This window comes from Chaetodon auriga, chromosome 24 (genome assembly GCF_051107435.1).
Source record: "Chaetodon auriga isolate fChaAug3 chromosome 24, fChaAug3.hap1, whole genome shotgun sequence".
NCBI classification, from domain to species: Eukaryota; Metazoa; Chordata; class Actinopteri; order Chaetodontiformes; family Chaetodontidae; genus Chaetodon; species Chaetodon auriga.
The window spans coordinates 11,790,483-11,808,408 of NC_135097.1; the positions used below are offsets into that span (position 1 = coordinate 11,790,483).

Here is a 17,926-nt window from a genome sequence, read left to right on the forward strand (position 1 = left end):
GGGCCTTTCCTACTGGTTAAGTGACATCACCTCCCAGCTGCTACAAGGAACACACTCAAACCACGATCTTGTTGGACAAGAATTCACACCCATTACCAAAAAAAAAAAAAAAAAAGAGAGAGATAAATCACATCACACTCGCTATGGCCACACTAATGAAAGAACAACAATTCAAATATTCATGAAGTGTTTCCAAAATGGAAATATCTAAGCATATCTAACCAAGATCAGAAATAATAATATTAAGAATAAAAAAGCCTTCATTGTTGTTGTTTTTTATTTTTATGGATCTGTATAGAATATCCCTCCCCCCCCTCTTTTTTTTTGACTTTACATACAGGAACACAACAACCGATGAAACACTTTAGAGTCTACCAATCGGAGAAACCTGGAGAGTTCTAACTCAAATCCAGCCTCCGAAACAAATAAACAAAAAACCCAAATTGATTTTTTTTTTTTTTTTTTTTTCCTAAAATGGAATTGACTCGTTTTTCCCCAGAATTGAAGATTTACAAATAAGGGCTTAAGAGAAGAACTCTCGAGAAAGTTTACAGTGTACAAACTCCTGTCCCACGGCAGGCTTTTTTCGATAGCAAGACCCTCATCTTCTCTCACTGTGTAGTGTCAGAGGCACTCGATCGCACGTCCAGCTCACACACACACACACACACACACACACATGCGCATGCACACGAACACCCAAGCTGCCAAAGCAGAGTTCAACCCCACAGACTACTGCTATCGACGCAATCAGGATATTTACCTTTATGTACAGTCTCCTATTCAAATAAACACCAACAGCACAGTGACCCTGACACATTTTTATCACACACACACGCACAAGCAAACACACACCCGCTCACAAACACACTTGGGGACAATGCACTTCAGTGGGGTCTCCAATGGCCAAAGGCTGCAAAGCACTTATAGTTTTTCTTTTAAAAGAAAAAAAAAAAAAAGAATAAAACCAAAAAGAAAAAGACAGAACAGTGCACATAGAACGGGGTGACTTTTTCAATTTTGTTTTCTGCATAAGAAATCTGGGTGAAGACGGAGAGATGGAGCTTGACTTGAGGATTCGTTGTTTTTTTTTTTCTGCTTCTTAGCCCTCTGCGTGGAGCGCCCGGTGGCACCGCCTCTCTCCGAGGGAAACCTTTCTTTCACGATTGTAGGGAAAGAGTGCAAAGAGGTGTCATAGCAGCAATGGAGGCGCTGCTCTCTCTGTGAGAGAAGTCTTTCTTTTTTTTTTTTTACAAATGGTAAGAGAATGATTGATATAAATAATGCCCTGTAATACGCCTGAGAGATTTAGTTTAAGACTAGCTTCAAAACACTGCACGGGGAGAAGACGATTGCCTATGTGCTATATAAGTGCTATTTTTTTCTTCTAGTGGATTCTATTTAAGCTTCTACTGGGCCACTGGACAGGAAGTTAGAAAACACCATGCTTCTGCGGGCCGATATTTACTTCAACATACTCTACGGGGCTCTGCTGGGGAAGTGTCTCAGGAATTGACATATGTGCATATCGTATATACATTTATACAAATCTACTACTTATAAAATATTTTCTAAAGGCTTGCTTGAGCCTGTCTGCAACTGATTTGGACAGGTCTCACTAGCATTAGTCGGTGTGTGATTGTTGCGCAGGTCACAGGCCACTTCACTGATGTGTTTAAGGCATCTACTTGGGAATTGCATTCGGTGACGTCGAGAATAGTACGGCGTAGTGTTCGACAAAAGCACGCAACGCGATCCGTGCTCGGTTGCAGCTTCGAGGGATCTACGACAGAATGGGATTCTACGCAAAAATGATTTCTTAAAATGATTGTCATACTCAAGTCAAGCCGTCTCTCCTGTGAAAAATGAGCTCCTTCAAGGTCACATGCTAGCACCCCAGGTGGAAAGTTGAAAGTAAGAGTCACAGTAGACCAATCAGTGACTTTGCAGCCGTAGAAAGACCAAGGGTGCATTTCTTTTTTTTTTTTTTTATAAGTACTTCTAGAAAAATACCACCCCTCCCCCTAAAACTCCCGAATTCAAAATACACTGGAACACGTCTCACCGTCATTCGGCAGGCCTATAAGCTAAAGAAAGAAAAAAAAAAAAAAAAGACCTTGTCATACACTGCATAGAAAGCAGTCCCCACTTTGGTCAATAAAAAAGGAAAACACCCACAACAACAACAACATCATCAACAACAACAACGACAAACAACGATATCAACAAAATAAATGCATTACAATATTGTCTATCTCCAAACTAGCCTCTAATAATTGACGCATCTATAAGCACTACCTACATAGGCAAAACTTGGTATTGCATAATTTTCATAATTCTGAATTCCACCCTCCGCAATAGTAACTGGAAGATGAACAAAATGAGCATTGAAAAATAAGGAAAACAAAAAAGATGACAGGTTATTAGAAAAACCACCAAAATACTGAAAAAAAAAAAGAAAAGAAAAAAAAATGCTGGTTGATTACAAACTTTAAAACGGCAACTATACACAGCCTTGATATGCAATGTAACTGTGAGATAGAGTAGTACATGAAGTTAAAAATCAACAATTTCATTCAGAGTACAAAACAATTCTTATCATAAAAATGTTAATTTTTTTTTTTTTCCTATAATGATAAATGCAGCAAAAACAAGTGTAGTGATGTCTCTATATTCAAAGGCAAGGCACGTAATGTGGACTATACGTCATCGTGCAAATTAAGAGTATTGGAGAGATTTTTCTTGTATAAATATGTCTGGACTGGAGAGGCAATGGCTGTGAACGCGCCGTGCACAATTCTAGATTTCAGGGATTTGCCACCACCTGGATTCATAATTTCAGTTTTCAGCCTCTTCCACTGTAGAGTTAACCTTGCACAATCTAGCTTTACACATAAGCCTACTGTACATTTGCATGAATTGTACATTTTCATGATTTAACACTTGCATTCCATATTTTTTTTTTTTTTGTAAACATAAGCTTTAGAAGCTGATGGCCAAATGCATATGCTCTTGATCTTATCGTGAACATTTATTTAAAAAAAAAAAAATGTCATTTTAAGACATTATGTGTCATTTCTTTTATGTTCGGTTACTTTTTTTCCCCAAAATAAATTACAAAAAAAAAAAAAAAAAAAAAAAACTCCCCATAGTGATGGGGAGGGCTCAAAAGAAGTGCTGGTTTCGCTCAGCGCTGCACAGGTAGCTTAGTGCTTGCCTTCAACTGCCTTTCATGCTTGATGTTTTTTCTCATGTGAGGAGACGGATATGTGACTGAGATCAAATTTAAATGTTTTCTTAAACATTTTACCCATTAAACTATTTAATATTAATCCCCCTTCCTTTAGAGTCTTAGGGCTGACAGACTGATAGCTTCCCTTCAAAAATTCAATTGCACTTGCCTCTTCCGAGATTTTCCTATTCTCCGTCTTTTTTAATTCCTTTTGGAAAGGAGTTTGCAAAATTCTTTAATGAGGGGTCCAATCTCAAGCCTAACATTTAGTGTTTTTTGAAAACCACATCAAGAGTTTTCAACTCTTACCGTTAATTCTCGAAGTAAGTAGCAGTAAAGAATAAGCAAGGTCAACACATTTTCTGAACAAAGAGTCGTCTCACAGTAAACTGAAATCAAACGGAAGAAGAAACACTCTGAATTCACAATTTTTTTTTGTTTTGTTCCTATGTGTGTACACAGTGAATCATTTGACGTGGGGAAAGCCTCTTTTCAAGAGGTCCGAGTTGGAGAGCTTTGAGTCTCGGAGCCATCCACCAGGCAGAGGTTGTCGATACGCAGACCTCCTCACTTATGTGTGTAAATCAAGATTTTACATCTTCCCCCAACATGGAAAAATAGTAGGAATTGCCGCTAAGAGACTAGAGTGTCATGCAATAAAACATTAAGGCATCTATACATCACAGTATCTGAATGGATCGAAAAGTTCTGCAAACACAACAACTGACTGGTGGGTGGTGGATGCGTGGGCTGGGCTCGGGCGAGGAGACAGCAGACCTGAAGCTTTCTCTTTTTCCTTTCCTCTCAACCAACCCTCGTCTTCACTTCACGGCCAGTGTCCTTCATGGGGAGGGACGGGAGCGGGAGGGACGTGGGAGGGGTGAGATCGGGAGGGTCGGGACGGGGGTGGGGGTGGGGGGGTGGGGACGATTGTGCAGCTCGTGCTGCTTTGCTGGTTTCATCCATGGCTGCGGACACCTGTAGTGCTAGCTCTGCACCACCAACACCCATCCACCCTGGAGGTCATCCGGCCTCTGTGTGTTCAGTTCCCTGTCTCAGCGGGGACCAGGGGCTCACCAATGATGTTTATGCTGTAGTTCTGGTGGACATTTGTTGGCAGAATCGGAGTCCCGTTCGACACTTGGAATGGAACTAAGCTCGCCCAGGTACCAGGACTGTGGAGAGAGACAAGAAGACACAGAGAGAGAGAGACGGGGACGTTAGTCACGCGCCATCCGAAGAATCAAAATCACATTCTTTCTTTCAATTATGCCCAAAACTGCCTTGCACGGCTCCGCGGACAGCCATCAAGGATCAAGGTCTTATTTTTGTTTTGCTCAGGCAGAGAGGCGTAAACAAAAAGCAAAATGGCCGCACTAGCTCATTAATCTAAGCTGAGGCGATTCCACTTGATTCCCAGTGAAGGACATCACGTGAGGGGGCCGTGACGCGGGCCCTCTTCTCTGCATTGATGGCAGTATAGAAAAGCATGAGGGGGAGAGTGTGATTGGTGGTGGAGGTGGGGGGTTGTGGGTAAAAAGTGAAGGCGGGGTGGGGGGGGTGGGGGGGGCTTCCTACACAAAGCTGTCCCATCCCTATTCATCTCACGCTAATGGCAAAACAACACAGTGATTGTTCCTGGGGAGCAACGGCGTTAACTGAAAACGAGAGCGGGAACAAACAGCATGTTGTTCCCGTGGGGTGCTGCGCTACGTAGATGTCAGATAATTAGCCCTCCACCACCGCCGCCACCACCCCTCCTCTCCCCCACAGGCCCCCAGTGTGCACTCATCTAACACCCTCCCACAGTCTGAGAGTACCTGTGTCGCACATTTTCTCTCCGATTCACCAACTTTTTCACCAAGCGCTGAAGTTACGGCCCGGACGCATCAAGGGGAGAAATAAAAGTGGGGAAAAGGAATGTTTGGGGAGAAGATGGATGACAAGGAGGAGAACTGTTTCCAAGAGAAGCAAAAAAAACCCAAAAAAAAAAAACCTGACAGCTCGCAGTCTGAAGATGCCCGTTTGGAAAGGTGGAGCTCCCAGACCAGACGACACCGTCTGCGATCACCCAGTCAAATCGCCGCTCTTTCACTTAAAACAATGGGAGTGCAAATTGAATTCACCTGGTGGCCTGAAAGAGTCAGCCTCGTTCATGAAGAGTGACAGGAGAGAGGAGAAGATGGGTTGAGAATCAAAGCAAACATCCCTCCAGTTTTCGATGGGGTTTGAGTGCGCAAAGAGTTAAAAACAACCTCAAGGCTAATCCTCTCTAGCAGGCTTTTTTTCCCCCTGTCCAACCCGTCCTCATGCTATCCTCTCTCTCCTGCTTTCTTCCCTCCCTCCTTCTCTCTTTCACCCTGCCAAAAATCATCGGACAGGAAAGGGGGGATTAAGTTTTTCCTACCTTGCTGAACAAAGAGCGCACAGAGTGGCCAAGGGCTGCAGCTTTCTCTTTTTCCCCGTTCCCTTTCTTTCTCCCTCCCTCCCTCCTTCCATCTCTCTGTGTTTTCTCTTTTCCTTATGAAACTCCTCTCAGGTAATGGCTTACATTAACGGGGACCACACAGCTACAAAAGCGGACTCGCCGGCCTTTGTGCGCACTAAACCGGCAGATCGGTTTTAATCTTGTTAAAATCGATGGCTGTCAGTCCATATCTGCATCCCATAACCTGAGGCTGCACTGGGCAGGATTATTCTATGTAAAGAACTCCTCTACTATCAGGCTAACTCACAAAGCGAGGGGGGGGGCTGAAATCCTCCCATCACTGCTAATTGAGACTTGCAGATTTGCCTTATTAGTATGACTGAAGTTTGAATAGAAATGGTCCTAAAAAGCCTCAAGTGAGGGCTCCATCTGAAGAAAATCAGACTTCTTGACTTTTCAAACTATTTGCTACGAGGCAACCACATACAGGCCACGTTGGAGAGAGGAATTCTGGGTATTGTTGTTCTAATTTGTCAAGCAGTTCCATTTCGCTGCCAAGATGGCGGTTAAATTGCTCAGTTTCTTTATATTTTGCCTCCACATGACTTGTTGCTCTATGTTTCTACACTCCAAGCAGCTACAAAACAATAAAACTAAAAAAATCTGACCTCCATCGCCATATTTCCTGAGGTAACCTTCAAGATGGCCTCCACTTGCCCTGTCCAAGCTCCCAAACCTCACTAATTCTACTCCCTGCAAGCACAGCCCGGGCATACAGCGTGCTTCGTTTAAGGATTAGCTCCCTAAATTAGATTATCTAATGGCATCTTAATGGATTGCTGACCCATTTCCTGCACAATGGCAACATGCGAGTCTGGCAGCATTTTAATTTGGGGGCGAGCACTGAAGAGGCATTGCTGAGCGTTCCGTTTAAAGGACAAGCAAGATAAAAGAGGAAAGCGGCTGATTCCATCCATACGTTGAATGATTTGTCTTGAATAATCCATCAAAGAGGGATAAAATCAAATAGATTACCGTCCCATCTTTGTAACAAAATTAACCAGATTCAGTTGGGATCTATTTTATCTGCGCTCATTACTGTACACTCGTGGAGAGAAGAGGAGGAGTTTGGCTGGTGTGTGAGTAAAATAAGAGACCTCGAGCTGCTGCAGGGGACATTTTTCTCTGCTACCTCCACTGGCCTATTAGGAGGCCTATTCAAGGGGGGTTCTGCAGAGTGCATGCGTGTTTGTGCAAAAAAAAAAAAAAGTTTGTAACTTCAGCGGGCGCAAAATGAGCTGTACACACACACACACACACACACATACACACACACACACACACACACACACACACACACACACACACAATCTCACACACGCAGATGCTCTACACTTCCAGGGAAGAGGGGAAAAGGGAGACGTAACAGGAAAAGGCTTAGCTCAGCTTGCTCGCTCTGCCATGGTGAAATGGTTCAGGTTCTTCTCCCCTGAGAGAGAGACATACAGTATGGAGGGAGGGGGACGTGAGGGGGAGGGCAAGGGGGGTTTCTATAGCTTTAAGTAAAAGAGAGTAAGGCATGACTTCAGCATAAAGCCAAACAAAGCTGCGCCTGTTAAAACGGGAAAAGTAAAACATCCTCACGTGGCTGAAAAGCTGACCTGAAATGACTCTTTTTGTTCCACGTGGTTTGACTTCATTTGTTCTAATTAGCTTCATCAAGGTCTGTGTTATGAAATTGAGAATACCTTGTTTTTGTTAGGCGCAACGCTTGAAACGCTGTATCGCTGTGCCATCTTTCCGTGAAGAATCACATTCACAGTGGTGAAATATAATCAGGACAAATATGACAGAAATAAAGTTCTAATATTTTGCTGCTTTTACCAGATATGCCAAGAAATATTAAGCTTCGACTTTCCAAAGGCTAGGATTTAGTGTATTTTATGGTGCATTAAAAAAATCTCCTAAACATAAATATGAAGATCTATTCTGGGGCAAAGACACCAAACCTAGAATAAAGCTTTTACAAAGCAAAAACACTATAAATTACTGGGAGAGGCGAAAAATAATGCAAGACCAGGAACAGAAAGGCGGGAAAAGAACGAGAGAGACACAAGTAAATGTGTGTTTTATCAAAGCAATGCATGACCTCACCTTCACACTCAGAGCCACAGTTCAGAGGAATTAGATTCATATGTGAACTTGTATGTGGTATATGTGATTTTTTTTTTAAATGTAAGGTGTAAGAAAATCAGGAAAATCATTTATTATATGCTGCTATTAATTCAAGGGTGTGTGTGTTCGTGTGGTGTAGGCAGAGAGACGGCATGAAAGAATGAAAAGGTTACCTTTGCCAAGTAATCCCCAAAGTGTCGTCAGTGGCACTGGGGCCATAATGCCTGCCGTTTTGAGTCACGCTCCAGTCACACTTCCTCAGCTGTCAATTGAAACCTAGCAGTCAGATCACTGGGCCAAGACAACTTCCACTTCAGATAACACTACAACTCAACACTGTATACACAAATGCATGCAGAAGAGCCTAAAGCAGGAGCAGCAGAAATGTAAAAAAAAAAAAAAAAAAGACTCCAAAATGAGTCCTAGCTGGTGCAAACAAAGTAAAAACAGCGAATGGAATCAGGATATTGATTATTTGTTGGGGAAAATAACAGTGGCATCAAAGCTATGATAAAACAGACACAAAGAAAAAAAGCATGCAATCACAGTTAGTGGTAACAGCTAACCTGGAAGTAAAAAAAAAACACGGAGTTAGTTAGTTGCAAATGTGAGTGGCATCATATTGGTAGTTCATCTGTGAGCGGTTGCTGCTTTCCAAGCCGGTTAGCCAATGAAGCCATGCAATCCACTGGATGCATGCACCCTGTCGATAATCACCGCTTCACTGTGAGTGCACTTTAAGATTCAGGGAGGAGTACGCATGCCCTCAAGCATGCAGCCTTTTTTTCATTAGCTAACTGTTTTTATTGATTAGGGGTCAAAAATTGTACAATGAAGTTAAACAGCACGCACACGCACACATACACACACATGCACGCGCGCACCAACCCCTTTTCCGCCCCTCTTAAGACATGCCAACCTTACATACAGATTACAAATTACTGCAACAGAAAAGCCACACACAAACTGTGCCTCCTTTGCATGCATTATGCGAGCGCACGTGTCGGCAATCCAGCTGAGAGCTATCTCTGCCAATACCAACCTAACCTTGCCCTGTGGTCAACACATTCATTTAGTAATGCACCGGGATAAAACTGCACTGTTAGCACTCTGCGTGCAGTGGCAGACGTTTTTGCAGGGGCTCTTAAGAGGGATTTAATCAGATATACGCATACGCTGAATATTCAAAGCCATTTGCGGCGGTCGAGAAATGTGTTCTTTTCTCCTCCGAGCACCTGGACGAACACATCAGGAGACGATGATGGTTTCCTGTTTAAGCCATACTTAAATACGGCGATGTGTCTTTGTTATGTCCCTTGACTTTTAAATGCAAAGTAGTTGCAAGAAACAGGGAATTTTAGGAGTTAATCTCAAAAGCCTTTCAATGACGTAATGACCCTCCATTATATTACAGTTTAATGTATGAGTTTTCCTCGATCAAAAGCTGCTTAATAAAACTGAATAGGAAACAATGCATCTTGTTCCATCCAGTGTGCGTTCTCTGTATTTATCCAAGGTTGGGAGACTAAACCCCCGCGCTCTCCAGCCTGACAAAAGCTTGGAGAGAATGCGCAGGCTGGGCCAGACGCTCGGTGCCACCGCTCCTCGAGGGGCTCGCCATCTGTCCGCTGGCACCGGCACATCAGAGTGGCACGGGCAGCGGGGGAAAGGAAGGGGGACGGAGCCGGGGAACGTTAGCAAACAGATGCGGGCAGATTGTGGATTAGGATCCTTCCTTAGATAATACCAAATGACATCTGATCACGGATCTTTCCCTGCGGAATGCTAGATGGTGGCATTCCCTCGAGGGGTTAACCAAGGCGAGAGATGAATGGAGGGTTTTCACACATTCGCTGCCTGGGAATCGTAGAGCAGGTGTGGGAGCGTGTGGTGGTGTTTTGTTTTTTTTCCATTTTTGAAGCCTAGTGTGTGTGTGTGTGTGTGTGCGTGTGTGTGTGTGTGTGTGTGTGTGTGTGTGTGCATCCAGGGACTTCTATTTTAGTGGTGCCACATTTTAAAATAGCTCCTGCTCGAAAAAGCAGGTTGTTTTCAGCTGTACTACCAAGTTATCGGATGATTATTGAGTCATTTCATAGTAATGTAATAATATAATTATCATTCATGGTTTGGAATTAACACTGTGCCGGCGGTTTAAACGAGGAACAGGAGATCTATGTGTGCGCAGTATAATTAAAACAATGATTCCAGGAATTAAACAGCCGTCTGACTCTTCTGGTTTTCCTAAAAAAAAAAAAAAAACCTGCAGTGCAAATCGTGGCCTCTATCCATCATACAGACAGACAGACAAAGAACAGTGCACCCCCATGATCCAGCCCCAGCGCTGACCGCCTCTAAAAACCTTCTAGGCATGCGTGTCTGACGTGTTTCCCTTTCCTGTCAAGCCTGGCGAAAAAACAGGTGCAGCTAACCGACCAAAAGTGTCAGCAAACCTCACGGATCCCGCACAATAAACACCCCGTGGCCAGATGAGGACAATGACAGAGTATTCGGTGAAAGTGTTGAGCCACGACGGACTTGGCCCGGCGTGGGCCCGCTCCGCCGGGCCAGATCCCAGGCCGCTAAATCACAGCACAGAAAACAAAAACAACTGTGACAAGCAGAAGCGCGATGAATCAATGTGAAGACTGTTTAGAGCTCGCTAAGCCGACAAGAACGTTCATTCATCTGGATATAGCATGGAATGGCCTTCTAGAAAGGTGTCACCGCTGTGCTTACAAATCCCTCATTCTTCTTTCACATTCTGAGCCGCTGTCTTTTCGGTATTCCTCTTTTCCAAACTGAGTCAGTCCAAACACATCTGAGCTGCCTAAAATAATTCACGTTTCTGTCTTGTAACAGGATCACAAAAATGTCATTTAATTTTGGGGTAATTACAAATTGTGCCATAAAAATAGCAGCGCTCTTTTTTTTGTATTTTCATACTTTGAAGTATATTTATGAATCTGGCTGATTTACACTCTAAAACAAAAAGGCGTTGCAGCCTCTGGGGGCAAAGCTTTGGACAAAATTCATGGCTCATGCAGCTACGCTCAGACTGCTGCTGTCTTGTGTCGTCACTTAATGCCCCACTGAAAGAAGTAGCAGGGCTGCAAGAAAATGTGACAAACTGTGCGACATCAGCCAAGTGAATCCTCCCTCTCCTCCTCCTTCTCCTCCTGCGTGGAATAAAAGCATCCCGCGACTGCTGACAAACATTCAGATTGATTCTTTTTTCTTTTTTTTCTTTTTTTGCCTTCTCTGATTTTAGGGAAAAAAAAGGAGCGCAAGAAAGGCAGAGAGAGAGAAACAGACTGAAAGAGGAGCGAGGAAACAGAGGCTAGCTTTGTCATTTTTACTAAACATAAAAAAAAAAAAAAAAGAGGCGAGCTGAGGAGAAACCCAGCGATCATTATGTAGCCGCGTGCAGATGCATTCAATTAGTTGTGGTTGGAAAAGCCTTGGCCTGAGACCAGCGCTTTCAATAAGACGGGGTGGGGGAGAGCACTCTCTCCCATCCGACAACACCGCAACACTCCTAACCTCGCAAACACACACAAACACACCCACACACAGACACACACGGGGTCACCACATCTGTCCGAGGACCGCTGCTGGGGCAACCGCGTGACGCCAACGCTAAATATTCAGCCTGTGTGCTGTAAATGAGGGAGTGTGCTGATTACATGTGGTGTGTGTGTGTGTGTGTGTGTGTGTGTGTGTGTGTGTGTGTGTGTGTGTGTGTCTAAAGTAGAGTGTGAAGGAAGTGGAGCCGAGCACATTACACTCTCAAAGTCACCCACATGTCCCATCCATCTTCTGAGTAGTGGCCACACAATGACAGTGAATTTCCTGACACTCGTTTTTTTTTTTTTCTTTAAGGCAACCATAGCGAAAAGAAGCCTTTTTCTACGCCAGGCTGTGAGATTTCAAGTCAAACACACTCACACACGCACTCACACAATGATATATATGCATCAATACTAAAAAAATCAAGAGAAAATGAAGTAGTGTTTTGAGGTACGTCATTTTTTATCTGCATGGATGACTGATATGAGATTAATTCTACTCTGCTTACAAAGTGTATTTTTCCAAGACATTTCTTACGATACAAAATGAATGTAGTCCCTTCAAATTCAGCTTCTGGACACCCTGAGGATATTCAAGTGTGGGTCATTTGAGGCTCTTTCAAGGGTGGCTAAAAATAAACTGTTAATGTGTTAATGACAGTAAAACCTAAGCTAAAATTAACACAGCAGTAAAAAGCATCATAGCATTTAAAGCAAAAATGCTTTGATTATCACTATGACCTGCTATCTTTAGCCGTGCAAGTCTTCAATCTTATATGCTGATCGTTTTTTATGCCAATAGCGACTGCTATGCCTGACCTCAGCCTATCTGATCTAATGAGACAGTTTAATGCTTCCTACGAATCAAATTCAGAGTGCGACAGGCTTTTGCAAAGAGCAGGGGTTTCACATCTGATGTGCAAGGAGATGGGAGACAGAAAATGAAAGGATAAGAGGAGCAGGTGAGCTGAGTGCTGGAGGGGGGAGAGCTCACCTGTTGCTGGTGGAGGAAGGCGGGATCTCTCGGGCTTAGGCCGACAAAACGGTTAGCCGTCGGGGTGCCAGGGGCTGAGTAGCCTGGGTAACATGCCATCACAAAAACACAAATGCATGCTTGCATTACAAATAGCATTTCAGGAATTTACATGTAGCAGTTGCTCTTATCCACAGTGGCTTAAAGTCAGGCATTTGTCAACAATACAAACAACCAACAGGGAAAAGTGCATGTGGAGTCCCACACAGTTCAATTTTGGGCCCACTTCCATTCTTCAGTAATTTGGACATTTTGTCAACAAGCATGGGATATTTTTCCACAAATACTATTTTACTAATGCTGTAATGTTTCCTATAGTTTGAAAATGTTTTCGTAGATGTTTTACAGATGTATTTTATACTTAGCACCAGCTGAAAATCTTGATTTCCAGTCACCTTGCTGCAGTGATATACAACCCTGATTCCAACAAGTTGCAATGTTGTGTTATACATAAAACTAAATGTGACAATTTGCTAATCTGTTTAGACATTTACTCAATTGAAAACAGTCCAAAGACAATATATTTAATGGTTTATTTCATCAACTTCATTGATTTTTGAAAATATATGATTGTTTTGAATTTGATGCAACGACACTTTTCAAACAAGTTGGGACAGGAGCAACTAAAGACTGGGAAAGTTGTGGAATGCTCCAAAAACACCTGTTTGGAACATTCCACAGGTAAACAGGTTCATTGGTAACAGGTGAAAGTATCACGATTGGGTATGAAAGGGGCATCCTGGAAAGGCTCAGAAGTTCACAAGCAAGGACGGAGGGAGGTTCAACACTTTGTGAACACATGATTGTATAAAAGGAGATTACTTCATGGGCTCAGGGACACTTTGTACTCGGAGAGTGAGTTTTAGGGTGTTATGAAGCTACTCTTTAAACATTATTCTTCTTATTACCATTTCAAGTTTAAAACATTTGTGCTCTTAGAGTTTTCCTGCAAACGCTGAGCTGAATGTAAAATCATAAGTCAAACAAACAATGTAATAAAACTAAATGCTGGGTCTTCAGTAGCAATTGTATGTATGTATGGATGTAGAACTGCAGGCAGCTTGGTGTTTGCTGCATGTTGGGCAGTAGGTGATGGGTCGTGGTTGTCAGTAAGGTCTCACCTTCTGTGGATGTGGTGATGGGCTTGGTGTCGGGCATGGAGAGCGAGACGGGTCGCACAGCACCGTGGTGTGGAGAGGGAGCCAGAACTGGGGTGAAGTGGCCCGGGACCTTTCCTACCACCTGACCACTGCTGTTAGGCTGCAGGCAGGTAACAGACAACAAGAATACACAAGTCAGCAGGTGTTTTCCTTTGAGGAATGACTTATTTTATCCAGATTTAAGGCATGTTCATGCCAAACATGAGTAGAGTGGTTTACTGCATCTCTGGAGTTTATCAGCTTCTGTTTTGGTTTGTTTGGTAAGATGAGAACACCGCCTAAAATATCTCAGCGACAACATTTTGTGCACAGCGGCCTTCAAATGTGCAGTTCAATGGCCACAGATTGACGGTATTAATATCAGCCAATAAACAGGAAAGCTGATTTGAGGCTGAAAGCACAAACAATCACGCTTTGTTAAAGGTTCCCCACGAACTGTATTTGTTTTGCCCACCTCTGAAACTCCTCTGACCCTGTGTGACGACAAACTGTGTCCACTGACTTATGTTTACAAGCTCTTGTTCGCTTGTAAATGTGCAGTTGAGCAGATCTCAATAAACCAATACAAGCATGTAACAAACTACACTTTCCCAAAATGGCTCGCACTAAACATGCCCCGTCCCCGTTTGAGGGGGAGTTAACTCATCTTTACGGCTGTGTTTGGCCCTTACAGACCTAACATCAACAACAAAAGGTGACTGGACCGCTCTCACTCTTACACTTCATGTTCGCCGCGAAGAAAAGATTTTAGCACTTTCAGCCGCTGTGCTGTCACAGTTATTACTAAAACTCTGGGGGGCACAAGCAACAATAGATCCTCAGTCCCTGACGATGGATTTCCTACATGATTTTAAACAATGATTTTAATGGCGCTCATAAATGGAATTTAGGAGGACTCGGGCGTGAAAAGACAGAGAGGGCTGCAGAGTGACCTGTTACAATGGTGTGAATGCGCGAGTATGGAGAGCGAGGCAGAGAGACTATATATATGGAGAAAGAAATAAAGGAAGCTAGTGGGAGCTACTCTTTCAGACGGCTGGAGACTGTCTGGGGCGTTCATTTCAGGGCCGCCCCAAGTTCAAAACTCAAACAGGCCTTTTTGGAAAAGAATTGTGTCCACAGGGTTCCCTCCCATGTGAATAGAATGTTTAATTAGAGTGTAATATAATCTGCGTTAAAGCAAGCATAAAAACATTCTGGCACTCGTCCATGGGATTATAGGCGCTGTGTTATTTGTTGAGCCCCCCCCCCCCCCCCCCCCTCCACTCGCTCCTCCATCCTCCCTCCTCTCCCAACTGGTCTTCTAGCGCTCCCTCTCTTCCCTACCGGACCCCACCTCACTATCCCGCCACCAACCCCCTCTATCTCCAGCACCCCAGCAGAGGGCCAGTTAATTCTGCACAAGAGCCGGGCCCCGGCAACGGCAAATATTTACAACCTTTATCATTCCCCGCGGTTTTTCTCTAGAGTAACAGTCCCCCCCCCCACCCCACCCCAACTCGCTCCCTGCTCTGGAGATGGAGCCGTCTACGAGGCCTTTGTTTACAGTGAGAACAGCGGGGATATAAAACTCACATAAATATCACACTGCTCTCTCATCTATAGAGACGCCTGCTCTCTCTCTCTCTCTCTCTCTCCAGCACACTGGCTGCACTGTGTACCCAGAATGTATAAAAGCCCTCAGCTATCTGATTTACTACAATGTCTTGATGCAGTTTTGTGTGTCACGTGTAACTGCCACTGCAATAGTTTGGTTGACTTTTTTATGGAGACATTGTTTTTTTTTTTTGAGCAAGACCACAAATATAAGGCTGGAAATGTACTATAACCCTCTCCATGAGCATTGCATCAAACAGAAAATATACGAGTCCCTGCCACATGAAGTGGTCTGCAAAGTTCAGTCTGGGACTGCCTGCAAAATGAGAAGCGGTTTAGTTTAACTATGATTTAATTCATTGTAAATTATTCGGATTAATTAGCACTTTTTACACCGGCTATTCTAATTATAGGTTTGTCCCCACATGCAGCGCAGGAAGCTCAGTGCTAAAAGAAGAGACGTTTAAGGGTTCCCAGGACAAAATCCTATCAAACTGTGGTCATCTTAAGGGCTTAAAATGTCTAATTTGGGGTTTGTAAAGCGATTCCTTTTTTAGATTCTCTGGACTTGAGAGCAGCACTAAGAAAAGGCAGTTTTATAAACATGTCATCCTAACCCTCGCCATAAATAAAGAGCACAACCAGGAGCAGCTTTCAGATGAAAGCAAAAACAAGCAAAACAGGATGACGTTTCTTTACTTTACTTCACGAGGCAGTAATGAAATAATGACAAATGCATGCTGGAATTTATCTAATCTTGAATCTCTTGAGGTCAGATGGGAGTAGAGCTGAACAAGATAACAAAGAACTACTCCAGGCCATGAAAGTCTGGCTTCTTCAAAGCCAAAAAAAAAGAAAAAAACAGAGAGAGGAAAAAGGCTGACCTGGCTGCTCTGTGGGCTGGACGGGTCGTATGACGGCACGTAGCTCTTGAGGGGATCAGCAGGGTTGAGGTGGGGCGGGTAGCGGATGGTGGTGTGCGAGAAGTAGGGTGACGGCGCCGGGGGCAAGATCGCCGAGGCTGAGAACTGCAGGGGCGAGTGCGGAGGGGGGCTCCTCGTCGATATAACTGCAGGAAAGACAGGCAAAGAGGCGAGAGGAAGATAAAGATCGAGCGTTAAGATAAAGCGATCATCATTGATCCGAGAGGGTAAATTAACATGGATTTTTCGACTGTGTTCACGAGGAAAAAGTGGATTAGAGCTCCAGATTTGGCAGGAGAGCGGCACCGGTAACTCACCACTGTGTCCTACACCTGTTAGGCCCGGGTGATGAGGCTGAGGGAAAGTGCTGAGTCGTGGTGAGGAGTCCTGCGGGGAGGTGGGGCTGAACAGCGGCTTCTCTGGCTTCTTCATGGTAGGAGAGGACATGTCTGCTGGCGGGAAAAACACACAAGCACACAGAAGCACGAAAAGGTCAGGAAATCTGCACACGCCTTATTGATCATTCAAAAGCTGTAAAATAAAACATTCTTACAGGGACGTGAATGACTTCACTGGTGCAGGATTATTCATGGGGATTTTTTTTTTTTTTTTTTTTTTCAGCAAAACTTTATGCAAGTTCCTGAAAAACAATCAAAACATTTCCCTACAGCTTCTGCTCATGCTTCCATTTCTCATGAATGAAAGGAATTAAGTGCCAAAAATGAGTTACGGTTGAAATTAAAGCAGAACTTGATCTGCGTGGGATTAGTATTACCAAGGGCCCCCCCCCACTCCCCTCCCCGTCTTCAGCAAATGCAGCAGACAACGGGAAATGCATTTTGCAAATTACAGGCTGCAAAAGGTCAAAATCACTTCTAATCTCTGGAATCATTACAAATCAGAGGACATCCCCGACAAAGAGGAGTCCTGTGAAAATTCGGCTTTTGTCGTGTCTGAGCAGACAATTAAATCCAGTCAACTGATGCGCAGTTGCAAAGCAGCCGGCCGCTCAAATAGGATTTAAGAATTTCAAGACCCTCACGTAATCTTAAATAGAACATTACACTGTAACATCTGCTCGCCGCGGCCTTACACGCTGTCTGACAAGCTACTGCAATTCCCCATGAATAATCCTGGAGGCTCAGCAGAAGACATGAAATTTGTTGAGAAATTTTGTGCAGCTCTCTATGAACTAAAAGTACAAACTCGTACGAGTCGCTCATTATTGCTGCTGTACACTTTCGTGAGCAACGCCGTGCCGTCACAGCCGTGCGGTTTTCAATTTTCCATGGTGAGACAGAGTGTCTGAAGGCAACGTGATAAGAACTACACGAGAGGCAATGGCCTATGTCTGCCAGTGCTTCTTCCACGAACACTTATCACGTGCTTTTCTGCTCTGTCACAGGCTCTCGGGGTGTATAACTTTCAAATCATCCATCTCTTTCCCTCAAAGTAAGTGACACAAACCCTGTTGTTGAGGCATTTCCATAGCATTAACCCTCCCACCACAGGGAAGGATCCACCCGAGTCACGGGAAGAATCACTCAGCTCCAGAGAAAGAGAGCGACAAAGGTGGCTGGAATTCGGGGGGATTTCCCAGTCTGAGGTTGCAAGAGGATACAGGCTTAAGTGCTTTCATTTTTGTGTCAGAGGCAGAAATACCTCGCAGAAGATTGATATCACTGCTTAATGTTTCCATGTAAAAATAGGAAATTTCTGCGGCGGAGGTATTCGGTTTTTTCCCCTCCTCTGCTAATTAAATCCATCAGAGAATCCACCGGACTGCCTCGGGAAATTAAACTGGACAATTAAT

General features: G+C 43.9%; 1 protein-coding gene across 7 annotated transcripts in view; it reads right to left on the reverse strand.

Moving 5' to 3' along the window:
• Positions 1-1,081: 1,081 nt before the first annotated feature.
• The window catches only part of LOC143317008 (nuclear factor 1 B-type-like), a 63,636-nt gene continuing 46,791 nt past the window's right edge, over positions 1,082-17,926 (reverse strand). For 2 of the 7 annotated variants that reach the window (XM_076724913.1, XM_076724911.1), the window contains exons 7-12: positions 16,431-16,562; positions 16,075-16,259; positions 13,556-13,694; positions 12,396-12,478; positions 8,009-8,097; positions 2,627-4,407 (exon numbers count right to left, since the gene is read on the reverse strand). In XM_076724913.1, coding sequence (XP_076581028.1) covers positions 4,275-4,407; positions 8,009-8,097; positions 12,396-12,478; positions 13,556-13,694; positions 16,075-16,259; positions 16,431-16,562 — 761 coding nt within the window. In that variant the 3' untranslated portion in view covers positions 2,627-4,274. Of the gene's footprint in view, positions 4,408-8,008; positions 8,098-12,395; positions 12,479-13,555; positions 13,695-16,074; positions 16,260-16,430; positions 16,566-17,926 lie in introns of all 7 variants that reach the window. The other 5 variants (XM_076724912.1, XM_076724910.1, XM_076724916.1 and 2 more) reach the window with 4 other exon arrangements.